The sequence below is a fragment of the Aegilops tauschii genome, chromosome 6, assembly GCF_002575655.3.
Source record: "Aegilops tauschii subsp. strangulata cultivar AL8/78 chromosome 6, Aet v6.0, whole genome shotgun sequence".
Taxonomy (NCBI): Eukaryota; Viridiplantae; Streptophyta; class Magnoliopsida; order Poales; family Poaceae; genus Aegilops; species Aegilops tauschii.
Genome location: NC_053040.3, coordinates 332,912,533 through 332,925,742, shown reverse-complemented (window position 1 = coordinate 332,925,742; position 13,210 = coordinate 332,912,533). Strand labels below are relative to the sequence as shown.

The 13,210-nt window shown below is 47.9% G+C and overlaps 1 protein-coding gene across 1 annotated transcript; it reads left to right on the top strand.

Moving 5' to 3' along the window:
• The first annotated feature begins 9,188 nt into the window (after window positions 1-9,188).
• LOC109741710 (uncharacterized) lies at window positions 9,189-12,497 on the top strand. The gene is made up of 7 exons (XM_020300779.4): window positions 9,189-9,341; window positions 9,451-9,613; window positions 9,895-10,198; window positions 10,518-10,712; window positions 10,863-11,006; window positions 11,102-11,280; window positions 12,198-12,497. The coding sequence occupies exons 1-7, from the start codon at window positions 9,296-9,298 to the stop codon at window positions 12,301-12,303; spliced, it is 1,137 nt and encodes a 378-aa protein (XP_020156368.1). The 5' UTR covers window positions 9,189-9,295; the 3' UTR covers window positions 12,304-12,497.
• The last annotated feature ends 713 nt before the right edge of the window (window positions 12,498-13,210 follow it).

Below are 13,210 nucleotides of genomic sequence, written 5' to 3'. Positions count from 1 at the left end.
TGTAGCAACTGGATCGAAATAAAAGGGGAGAAAAGCAACCGTGAGTACTCATGCAAAGTACTCACAAGGCTTACATCAGATCTACACTCCTTATGCATCGGTATCAATAAAAGGGGTAGTATATGGACTAAATTTTAGAATGCCAGAATAAGGGGGGAGATCGAAGACCACGTCTTTTGGCAGCCACCATCTTGAAGCAGTAGAAGAGAGTAGATGATAAGGTAACAAGTATCAACATATAGCAATAATCCTACCCCGGAGATCCTCTCCTCGTCTCCCTGCGAGAAAGCGATCACCGGGTTGTATCTGTCACTTAAGTGGGTGTGTTTTTATCAAGTATCCGGTTTTAGTTGTATGAGGTCAAAATACAACTCCAAGTCGTCCTATTACCGTGGACACGGCTATTCGAATAGATAAACTTCCCTGCAGGGGTGCACCACCCGATATGCTCAATCACCTCTGGCAGGACACACTTTTCTGGGTAATGCCCGGCCTCAGAAGATCAACACGTCGCAGACCAAACTAGGCTCTCTAGAGAGGTCAACACGCCGGTCTAAATCCTAAGTGCGAAGAGGTCATGGCCCATCACCCTAAGCACTCCTGCACAGTACGTGACTGGCCGGGGACCAGACCCACCTCCTTATACAAGCGCAGGTGGTTACCATCCACCCCAACAATTAGCCCGCATCTCTAAACTGTGACATCTGGAACATTTTTGGAAGGAACGTACGACGCCGAGTGCCCATAGCTTATCCCGTGTGACGGTTAGTGCGAAAAGGCCAGCGGCCAACTCAAATCAAATACCCAATCTCGATAAGCGTGTTACTTTGAAGTAACTGCAGACACTGACCAGGGACCATGCCCACCTCTCTCCTAGGTGGTCTCAATCTGCCCTGTCGCTCCGCCACAAAGAATCACTCAGGGCCATCGGGAAAAATGTCCTTTCAGCCCCTAGTCCGTGAATCACTCGCAGGTGCTCTTCGAGCCGACCCGACTTTAATGATATCAGGTATCTAGTATAGTATGTGTGTGTGCACATGATCACCGCCTGAAGGGATCACAACCCGATAGTATATCATGGCAGACGGACAAGAATGTAGGTCCACTGATGGAATACTAGCATACCTATACTAGGATTACCCACATAGTATCAATAGTAGTAGCAAGGACAGGCTATGCAACAGTATATGATCAAACGATAAGGCAGTAACAGTAACACTACTCTAATGCAAGTAGTAGAGGGAAAGAATAGGCGGTATCGGAATGATCAAGGGGATTTTGCTTGCCTAGAAGCTCTGCGGAGAAGGACAGGTCGTCGATGTCGTAGTCGTACTGGGTGTCACCGACAGCCTCGGGGTCTACCGAAAGAATAGGGAAGAGGGGGAAACAGATAAATAACAGAGCAAACAAATGCATCACAATGCATGTCATGGCAGTATGTGACGATGATATGCTCTAACGCATCCCTAGGCATTTTAAAAGAAGAGGGAAAACATCCGACATCTGGAAATGTTTTCCCAACTCCAGGTGTTTTTCAGTATATTGATCTAGGGGCAAAATGTCAATGTTCGCTATGCTAGAGGGGTGTGGCAGGTATGTGGATAGCATAATCAGATTCATTATATTTTTTGAGCAACTTTCATATATAAATTACTTTAATTCGAGTTATGGTTTAATTTATATGATTTTTCAAAGTTTTAAATGTTTTTCTAATTTACTGGATTTAATTTAATTTGAAATTATATTAATATTAAATTGTTATGGGTACACAGAAAAGTGTACCCAGTTAATTGCAGTAGGGGCTGATAGTGGGCCCACTTGACTGCTTAGTCAGTAGCCAACTGTGGACCGGTTGACTGGACAAACTGACCAGGGGGGCCACCTGTCAATGACTGCGGCCTAAACAATTCTTATCCATTTAAACAGTGCACCGGGGCCCACATGTCATAGAGACATTTTATTTAGAAGTTTTAATTTAACCATCTGATTAATTAGCGCAGTGGGGCCCGGTTGTCAGCGGGTGTAGTGGCAGGTTTGCTCCCTAATTAAGTGGCCTGACGGCTCGGGCCCACTTGGTAGTGGCCCAGGGCGGTGGTTTAAACCACCGACGCATGGCGGCGGGTACAGAGGACGACATAGGTGCTCCGGCCAGCCGATTCCGGCGGCCGTTCGGGGGCGCCGACGAGCGTGTTGGAGAGCCCGTGGCGCGCCGCTTCGGATGAGGGTCGCGGCAGGTGCGGAGGCGGCCTGCATTGGCGCAGGCTTCGAGCAGAACGGCGCCGAGGCTCGGCCTCGCAGCGGGCGCGCCGAGCGTGGCGGGAGCTGCGGGAGCTGCGTGGCATAGGGGCACGCGTGGGCGTGACAGGGGCCCGCGGCGAGCACGGCCAGTGACGGGCGAGCGCGGCCAGAGGAGGCACGTTGAGTGCGGGAGCGAGCGGCGGGCGAGGCCGCACGCAGGCGGGCATGGGTCGGCGCGGCCAGTGGCTCGCTACGCAGGACGGGGGCGCGGCTAAGGGGCGGACAGGGTGCGCTGGGTGATCGCGGGGGCGGGGGAGCTTCGACAATGGCGGAGCTAGCATCAGCAGTAGCAGATCGAGGGGGGAAACGTGGCACAACTCACCAGAGGAGCTCAAGGCGGCTCGTCGACAGGTTAGGGGCAGCCGACGGAGCAGAACGACGCAGCATAGCTCTGGCGGCTGGCGGTAGAGACGAAGGCGATGACGACACTGTGGGGCGCTCCGGCTCGAGCTCGTGGGCGCAGACAAGGTAGCGGACGATGGCAGAGCGGCCGGACAAGCTCCTAGGCGGCGGGGACAACGATGAGCGTGAGGGCGACGCCGGCCATGGCGATGCGGCAGCGGGTTTGCGCGAGAAGGAAGACCTAGGGCGAGAGAGGGAGAGTGGGGGCGAATGGTGGTAGGGTTACGCGGGGGGGGGGGGGGGGTCGGGGGCGATCTTGTAGGACTCCCGGGAGTCGCCGGATGGCCGGCACGTGGCCAACCGCGGGCACGGACGCGCCACGGTCGGCCACCGCGTCAGGTGAACAAGAGGTAGGGGAAAGGCCCCGTGGGCTGGGCCAGTTATTGTGTGCGGCTGGGCGTGAGCACAGTAACACTTTCTCCTTTTATTTTATTTTCTTTTTCTTTATTTTCACTGTTTGCATTATCCCCCCCCCACTAAATGAATTTTGTTGAAGCTGGAATGTGGCATATAAATACTAGGCATGGTTTTGGACCAGCACACAAGTTTTCAAATATTTTTGATTAGTTTATATATTTATTTAATTTAAATTGGTTCAATTAAAAGCTTATGGGTCAGTTATAAATAGCTTAGGGGCATTTAAATATTTTGAAAAATGTTGGTTCTTACATGACAATTAGTTCGTGAATATTTGCAACCCAGCCTACATTTTTTATTTTACCTTTTGAATATTTTAATTATTCAACTTGCATTTGAATTGGTTTTCAACTAAGAGGCAATCAAGCTTAACAAAAGGAGGTGACATGGCATCATTTATCAAAGATCACTGTAGCTAAATTATAGGGGTGTCACAGGTACTCACCTTGTCCGCCTACCACTCATGGGCCGGGCCGAGGACCTACCAATAACCAAGGAATGGGTCGTGTTTGGCACGACCGTGGGCATACTCAAGATGGGATCTTCTGAAGACTTGGCGCACACTTCAAGGCATACTCAAATTTTATCTATAGATGCAACCGACCATGTGTAACCCTAAGTACCCTCTGGCCCCTATATATGCCGAGGGGTTTAGTCCGTAGAGGCAGGATCTTTAGACTCATTCATATAATTTCGAGGTAGATCACATGTACTTTGCACTCCATCTACAAAATATAAACAAGAGCAGTAGTAGGGTATTACCTTTTCGAAAGGGTCCGAAGCTAGGTAAACACCATGTCCCTATTCTTCGTGTTACCATATAGCCAAGACCACCAGGACCCCCTACCCAGATCTGCCGGATTTAACTCCGACACCCTATGTCAAGATCCGTACTCTATGATCCAATGGTAGACTGAAATTTCAGAATCCTACCGTATGACACTTATCATTTTGGTTAAAAAAAGCAATGCTTTGGAGGCAACTCAGAAGTTTTAGAGAGTATATTTCTTTTTTGTGTGTGCCAATGAGGTTGATATTATTGTAGCATCTTCATCGTCTACCTTTTTTAAAATAAAGTGCCAAGGTTTATCTTTTTTTCAAGAAAACTTCCGATCTATTCATCTCCAATCATGGTGGTACAACAAACACCAGAAATAATAAATATTACACTAGATCTGTAGATTACCTAGCAACGACTACAAAAACTGAAGCAACCCGAAGGCGCGGCGCCGTCATTGACCCTCCCTCGCTGAAGCTGGACAAAACATGTTGTAGTAGACAGTCGGGAAGTCGTCGTGCTAAGGCCACATAGGACCAACGCAGCAGAATAGCAACCACCACCGATGAAGAGTAGCATAGATTGGAAGAATTTACCTTTAATATGTTTAGTTTTTTCATTTAATTGAGCGATCGACAAAATCATAAATTTCAGAAAATCTTACAGTCAAATCTTTGGTTTTAAGTTTCAACTCTAAAACTTGATACTCGCGCAAAATCGTAAAATTTAGAAGCTGCCGCCCACAATCGTTAGTTTTAGAAACTAAAAATTAAAATTTGTTATGCCCCTCATACGGTATCCAACGACTTTGCGGATCGCAAGACAATACGACGGATGGCACAGCTGGGCAGGTGCGTGCGACCGCACGGCATTTCCTATTTAGCGCTGCAGGCGCTGGTTATAGCTGTTTCCGCAAACCGGCGCCTGCAGCCGCGTTAACTGGGCTGGCCCATCCTTTTCTTTTCCTTCCTGTCACGAGGGCAAAGACAATACGACGGATGGCATAGCTGGGCAGGTGCGTGCGACCGCACGGCATTTCCTATTTAGCGCTGTAGGCGCTGATTATAGCTGTTTCCGCAAACCGGCGCCTGCAACCGCGTTAACTGGGCCTGGCCCATCCTTTTCTTTTCCTTCCTGTCGCGAGGGCAAAAAAGGCGAGCTTTGGTTGGGATTCGATCCCACAACCTCACGGTCGTTCATCTCATGCACTAACCACCGCACTAACTCGTATTAGTTGCCCAAACTACTGCTTCTTCACCTTTTCTTCTTACAACAATTCTTTTTTCCTATTTCTTTTTCCTTTTTATTCGAAACGGTTTTGTTATGTTTTTTGTTCTTTTTCTTTTTCTTTTTTCTTCTTTTCGGAACGGTTTTATATTTCTTTTGCTAATTTGAAAGAACTATTTTTCAAAATCGATGAACTCTTTTTCAAGACTGATGAACATTTTTCTAAATCGATGAACTTTTTTTCTAAATTGATGAACTCTTTTTCAAAATTGATGAACTCTTTTTCAAGATCGATGAACTTTTTCTAAATCGATGAACTTTTTTTCTAAATTGATGAACTCTTTTTCAAAACCGATGAACTCTTTTCACAATCCATGAACTTTTTTTGGAAAATGGATGAACTGTTTTTCAAAATCGATGAACTTAAAAAAAAATGGATGAACTCTTTTTTAAAATCGATGAACTGTTTTTCAAAATTGATGAACTTTTTTTAAATTAGTGAACTTATTTCAAAATTGATGAACTCTTTCCCAATTTGATGAACTTTTTTCAATTTTTGTGAACTTTTTTTCCAAATTTGATGATTTAAAAAATGGATGAAGGTTTCCAAATCTGTGAACTTTTTTGGGCATGTTGGGCCCTCCTAGTTGATACTAACGAAAGAAACAGCAGCGAACGAAAAAGAAGCACGCGAACCCGTAGTGGGCCGGCCCAACATGCACGCGAACGGAAACAGCAGCGAACTTTTTTCAATTTTTGTGAACTTTTTTCCAAATTTGATGATTTAAAAAATGGATGAAGGTTTCCCAATCTGTGAACGAAAAATTGATGAACTCTTTCCCAACATGCACGCGAACGAATCCTATTGGACGCCCGTGCGCTGCTACTCTGCGTCAGGAAAAATTCTTTGCATCAGGAAAAGCTACTGAACCAAACCACTTACTAAAATCATTAGGAATTTTATCCCCATGCCGATGGGAAGCCTGTAGGTAGGGAAATGTAGACTTGTATATATCAACCGTGCAAGAATCAGTGTACAACATTGTCGTCGTCTCAATCGTGAACCGGACGGTGGAGGCAGATAGGAGAAGAAGAGTACGTACGCGAGATAAAATACACAAGAGTTTTGCTTTTGTTTTGGCAGTAAAGGGTATGCGGGGAGAGGAAAAATATTGTTACCGTTGGATGAATATTTGGTGAAGGGGAGCACGGATGGGAGCACCGAACGGGAGCAGGCAAGCCCCGTCCGTCGAGGAAACGCTCACAGCTGTTTCCGTTCGCGTGCATGTTGGGCCGGCCCACTACGGGTTCGCGTGCTTCTTTTTCGTTCGCTGCTGTTTCTTTCATTAGTATTTTTTCTTCCACGTTTGGTTTTCTTTGTTGTTTTTTTCTTCTGGTTTTGTTCCGGTTTTCTTCTTCTAGTTTTGTTTATGTTTCTTCTGGTTTGGTTTTCTCTTGTTTCTCTTCTGGTTTTTGGTTTTTGTCATGTTTTCCTCTTTTGGTTTTGGTTTTTTTTCTTTCGGTTTTGTTTTTTCAACGAATATACAAATGCCCAATATGTTTCTTAATTTTGTTCACTGTATATATTACATAATGTTCATTGTGTATTCGTAAATTGTTCAACGTTCTTTTACAAATGTTCAGTGCGTATCCGAAAATTGTTCAGTGTGTATATTCATATTTTCAAAAAAGTTCATCGTATATTCAAAAAAGTTCATCGTGTATTATTTAAGATGTTCAAATTATTTTAAGAAAATGTTCAACGGATATAGAAAATACTTTATGTGTACTTTAAAAAAAGAATTAAACAGAGTATGTACTTAAATGTTCGAGCCTTTGATTGTCCACAATAGGTCGCAGCTTCTATTGGTTAGTAACGCTAGCTGAATGAATGGAGGTCGCGGGTTCGAGCTTCTGTTCACGCTTGAATTATTTTTTATTCGTCTGGAGCTTCGTTTCCTCCTAATGGGCTGGCCCATGCGCTCTTCCTTTCTGCGCGAAAGCTCGACCATTGGACGCACGCGCGCGTCCAATAGGAGCTCTCAACTAGGAGCTCCCCGACCGCACCTCCCTGCCCCTGCGAATTTCCGAAAAAAAGTTAGCAGATAGTTGACATATTTGCTTCATTTCCTCCTAATGGGCTGGCCCATGGGCTCTTCCTTTCTGCGCGAAAGCTGGACCATTGGACGCACGCGGGCGTCCAATAGGAGCTCTCAACTAGGAGCTGCCCGACCGCACCTCCCTGCCCCTGCGAATTTCCGAAAAAAAGTTAGCAGATAGTTGACATATTTGCTCCCGCAAGAAAAAAGTTGACATATTTTGCAGTAAAAAATGTGCATGCACAACCAGCCCACAGTGTGTGACTGATTTATATGGGCCGGGCTTGATCGCTTGTGGCGAGGACACCAAGTATTCTCATCCGGCCCGGAGCACACCAACTGGCGGGCCCTGCCTCTAACCCCAGCCGTCGCTCGCCGTCGTCCTCGTCCTCGCCTTCCCCATCAAGCTAAAACCTCCCTCTTCTAGTGCGGCTCGCGTCGCTCTCCAGGAGGGGGCGACTCAGGCGAAACCTTGCGCGCTGCCCCCCCTCCACTTAGCCCCCGCCCCCCTCGCCGCCGTCGGGCGTCACCGCCGGGCAAAGCCCGTGCGGCAGCCGGCGGCGGCGGGCCTCTCCTTGCTCTGCCGTGCGCGCTGGACGGCCCTGGACGGCTCGGCGTGCTTCGCGGGGCCGCGCGCCGGGGCGGATCTGGCCTCCTGGCCTCTTCTGCTGCGCGCTGGGCGGCCCCAGACTGCGACAACGTCGTCCTCCCCTCCTCCTCGCAGTGGAGTCGTGGCGGCATGCCGGTTGGCGGTGGATGCGGGCTTCGTGCCCAGATCCGGCGGGGCGCAGGCCGTCGGCGGGATGCGGCGGCGCTGACCGTCCTGGGCCGCGCGGGCGGCAGGGCGGACGCGCGTGGTGGTGGGCCGGCGGCTCGGGGCGGCCGTGGGTGGATCTGGAGCTGCAGCTTCCGGCCTCCCTGGCTTGGCGGAGCTGTTTGGCAGAGCCGGCCCTCTGGGAAGGTGTTGTGGTGTGCCCCGGCCGGCGTGGTGCCGGTTTGGGCTGCTGGGCACCCCGGGTTGTGGCCTATGCATGGTGCGGGTGGTCCTGCCGGGGGCTGTGTTCGCGGCGCTACTTCCTCCCAGACCCGGCTTGTGGAGCGTGGTGGGCTGCAATGGTTTCTGCAGCCGGTGGTGGTTGGCGGCGGCGTGCTGCTTTGCGTGCTTGGTCACGTAGCTTGGGCGAGGACGGTCGGCATGTTGCCGGAGACGGTTTGCTGGGCAGGCTGTGGTGAGGATGGACTTGGTGAGCTCCGGGCGAAAGCCTAGCTCGACCTCGGTCGTTGCCGGCGTCGACGGCGTCCTAGGACGTCGTTCCCTCCTTGGAGGCGTCGTCGTGGAGCCCCTTCACCACCATTGTCGCCTCGGTCTCGGGCTCTTCGGGTGAAAACCCAAGTTTCGACCTTGGTCGGAGCGGGCGTCGGCGGCGTACTTGTCGATTCCCTCTTGGGGGCGACGCCTTGGAGGTCTGGTCCTTCGTCAGGTCGCGGTGGCTCGGGTGGCTTTGCGGGTTCATCGTCGGCCAGGCGTGTGCGCGGCCTCGGGGCCGGTGAGGAAGTCGGAGCGGCGGCTCCGGAGAACAAGGTTGTGGAGTGTCGGATCTGGTCGCGTGGGCGGCAGCGTCGTCGGCTCAGGTGGAGCGCGGCCTCGGGGCCGGCGGGGAAGTCGGAGCGGCGGCTCCGGGGAGCACCTCTGTGCTGTGGAGTGTCGGTTCTGGTCGCGTGGACGGCAGAGTCGTCGACTCGTGTGGAGTGCGGCCTCGGGGCCGACGTGTGTGAGTTTAAGTGGTTTGTAAGCCGGAGTGGTGGCTCCGGGTCGTGTGGTGGGGTGGCAACTCTGGTCGTGTGGGCGACAGGGAAGTCGGTTCGTTAGGTACGCAGCCCCGGGGCTGGTGTGTGTCGATGTATCGGTTTTCGGCTAGTTTTCCTTATAAACTGGTCAATTCTCTTCTTCTTAATGCAAAGGCAGAGCTCCTGCTGTTTCCTCAACAAAAAAAAACCTCCCTCTTTTCGTCGAATCCAGCCACCATGAAACCCTAAGACCACCGTCCTCCCGAATCCTCCATTGCCCTCCCCGATGCAGGCGTTCGCGCGCCTCTCCTCCCCCGCCGCCTCCAGAAAGGGTAAGCAATCGAGCCCAAATGGGGTGTATACTTGGTGAATGCACCCGTCTGGCGGCGCGTAACTGTGCTCGAGCTGATGTTTTGTTCCGATTATTTCTTCTCTCTTCAGTGATTTCGGGCGTCTCTGGAGCGGTCGCAAGGCCGTGCTACCGGACATGGCGGTGGAAGGCGCATGCGGCGCCGCTGTCGGCTCCGGGCCCACCCAAGGGCAAGAAGAGGGAATACATATCCAAGAATGAAAGGAAGGCTAGGATGAAGGAGTTTATTGAGGGGTAGGTGGCCTTAGCTTTGTAGCATTTGTGATTACGATTCATTGGTTTCAGTTCGGAGATTTTAGTGATTTTGCGTCAAAGGATTGCCATTTTTGTGCTGTTCCCCAGATTGGATTGTGAGAAATAGAAACCAATAGGATAAACGTAGTGGAACTCATGTGTAATCTGTATGAAAAGTCTGATCAAAGGCGGCAATTGCACGTGCACTGATACTGAATGGCTTTTGCCCTGATTCAGTGATGCTCATGAGTCTTGCATTGTGTGCGTCTGTTTAATTGCAGTTATCAGGCATCAAATGACGGTAGATTTCCGACTATGCAAATGATTCGTCAAAGTGTTGGAGGGGGTCACTACACAATTAGGGATGTACTCTCGGAAGTGAAGTATAACCAGATAAAGTTTCCGTTTGATAAGTCTAAGGCAGCCCAGCTTCAGGAGACAGCTGAAGGTGCTGAGCAGTCAAGGCCAGAGGAGGAGAGTGGAAACAGTTCATTTAACTCTCAGAGCTTTAACGGAAATCAGGATGAAGATGACACGCTCCTATCCCAGAAAGATTCTCCTGCTGGCAATACAATCATGGAAAACGTACACTCTCCTTCTTTCACCTTTATTTTCAAACTATTCCTTGAGTGCTCTACTTCATTTTAATGTTTAAATGGGGTAACTGGTAACATGATTCCAACACAGTGTCTTGTGTGTCTTTATTTCATATGCCCATATGTCCTGCAGACTGAACAGTGGAGATCTCTAGAATCACAAGAGTCTTTTCATATCAATTGAGAACTGGAGTTACCATGCAAAATTTGCGCACTGCAGATGACTGCAAATATTCTCCCAATATTGTTTTTTTGTATGCAGATAAGATTTTGTAACCATTTTCCTCAAAACTATTATGCATATGCAGACTGAAGCTTCCATATCTTTGGACGCAAAGGAGGTGAAGTTACCGCTATATAACTCCGAGGCAGCCCAGCTCCATGAGACAGGTGAATGTGCTGAGCAATCAAGGCTCGGGGAAAGCGGGAGCAGTGCATTGAACCCAGATGACACACTCCTCTCCCAGAAAGACTCTGCTATGGGCACTACAATCATAGAAAACGTACACTCCTAGTTTCACCTTTATTTTTAAACTACTACTCTGGTGTTTTTACTTCAGTTTAACATTTCAATGGGGCAAGCTGGAAACATGATTCCAACAGTATCTTGGGTTTCTATATGTCATATGCCTAATACTATGTTGTCCCTGCAGAATCAACCATTGGGATCTCTAGAGTCACAAGACTCCTCTCATTACAGTGGAGAAACTGAGGTTGCCAAGCAAGATTCATGTACTGCAGCAGCAGATGCAAATGACCTGACTGTATCGAAACAAGCAGAAATTGATGGCATGAAGGTTCTAATGCTATGCACTCAAAATATTCTGCCAAAATTGTTATTTTGTATGTTGGCCAGATTTGCCATTTCCTCAAAATTATCATGCCTATGCAGACTGAAGCACCCATATCTTTGGAACTGGAGACTAAGTCAGACAACGGGAATCGTCAAGGGGAAACTGAAGTTAACAAGGTGCATTCGAACAATGTGAAAAAATTCCAGGATCCAACTGAACCAACTGTATCTGATCAAACTGAACATGACACAGTGATCAAAGGAAATGTACTTCACAGGTATTATTTGTTACATGCTAAATGGCTAAGTGCTTATAGTGATAATACTTAGTAAATTAAATGCATGGGCAAGTCATGTCCTTACATTATTATGATATAACTAAATATGCTTGCATCGGTATGATGAACCGTGAGGACTGATTGCGTCATTTAGCCTTGGTGATAGCCAGTTCCCAGCAAATTGTCGGATTTCCATCAATTTGTACCAATGCCTTTGTTCAATCCTGTCATTGAGAAAATGCTTCATGCTATCAAGCACTGAGAATTCATTCCTGATAATCTTACTTAGAAGCCTCAATTGATTTCTGACTTGCGATTCAAATGGGTGGTTCGTTGGTCTCAGGGTACGTGTCATCATAATACTGGGAGGGAACAACCAAAACAGTGCCACTGGCACTCTGGGAACTTGGTTTGGACATGTTTAAGATCCCTAGTTGTGGTTCAGAATGCAAGGAAATTATTACTTCAATTCTTTTACGTTGAATTCCTGCTGAAGCTAACAAATTCCTAGTTCTGACTACCTGCTGACCAGGGTTAGTTTATAGTTTGACCAAGTCATTTGATTCAAAAGCTCAGACCCCATAACATACCACCATTTGCAGTAGGTTTGTATAAATGTATCCATAAATCGTTTCCTTTTGTGAATTGCTTGTCTATAGGGATGTTCATGTCAGTTTAGTGCTGTTCCAACAAAACCAGCAAGTGGTGGATTAACACTAAACATGACACCCTCATTTGTACTGTTTTCATGTTGCTAGTAAGGAAACTCACGGTTTGACATCGTTTGGAGAGATGGAGTTTGTACACCCTATTGATTACAATTTGCCTTAAGCAACATGCTGGGCATTTCAGCTGTTTTTTGTAAGTGTTAATGCTGGACGTCCTGATCATATTTTGTCTCTCTTTATGTTGCGCAGAGAAGAGAACCCCGAGGTCGAGGAGCAGGGATCAAGCAAGACAAGTCTTTTAGGGAGCCTGAAATCGCTTGCTTCTGGGATCAGAAACTTCTGGAGAAATCTGTAAATTTGTCTCATTTTGGCTTGGAGCTAACACACATGAAGTCCCCTTATTTATCATTTTGTGAGCCTGGAGCAGCTTGTGAAGCTTTGTCAAGGCGACAGAGTTAATGATCCAAGTGCCCCTTGTTTAGTGTTTTTTGCGAGGCTGAAGAAAGCTGTAAAGTTTTATTTTTTGCACTACTGAACACTGGTCTGACTCCTGCAGTGTCACGTCACTTATTAGCTACTCCCTCCGTCCCATAATATAAGAACGTTTTTGACACTACTGTAGTGTTAAAAACGTTCTTATATTTTGGGACAGAGGGAGTAGATAAGAGCACATTCCGGTGCATCTAAGGTTCACAGGCTGGTCTGTCATGATGCTATGCTGTGAAGCTTATTGACGACAGGGCGGTCCTCTTTGCTTTGCTTGTTGTCAAAATGTACTGGTAGAAGATAGTATGATCGGTAACTTGGGACATAATTTTAGCAGAGGAACATTGCCGTTGAAAGCAAGAAGGAAACCGTGAGTTCCTATCCTCACTTTTGTAGACTGGCGAAGAACTGCCGGATCATCTCAGGATCCCAGTCACATTGTTTCTCCATCATCAAACTCTTAAGACCAATGGAATGACAACTCGTACGAACTGTCCTGTCCACTTCATCGTTGAATTTTCTCCGGTTGATCCAGTGTTGCGTAGCGAAATCCTTGTTGCAGTACAGTCTTTCGTACAGGTCCTGCTGCTCGATGTTCCAAAAGCGTCTATCATTACAACTCCAGGACTTCAGATATAATCTCTCTGTAAAAAAAATATAAGACCGTTTAGATCACTTAGGGAGTACATTATTTACAATGAGTTATGTATGGTCCTGGCTAGCAGATCCGACGATCACCACGGTTGGGTTTTCTACGTCTGGGACTCCTGTGATTC

Bases quoted from the DNA above. Each gene is read 5' to 3' on its own strand.
- LOC109741710 (XM_020300779.4), top strand. From the start codon at position 9,296: ATGCAGGCGTTCGCGCGCCTCTCCTCCCCCGCCGCCTCCAGAAAGG. The intron at 9,614-9,894 runs GTAGGTGGCCTT...GTTTAATTGCAG, and splicing joins ATGAAGGAGTTTATTGAGGG to TTATCAGGCATCAAATGACG. The intron at 11,007-11,101 runs GTTCTAATGCTA...ATGCCTATGCAG, and splicing joins CAGAAATTGATGGCATGAAG to ACTGAAGCACCCATATCTTT.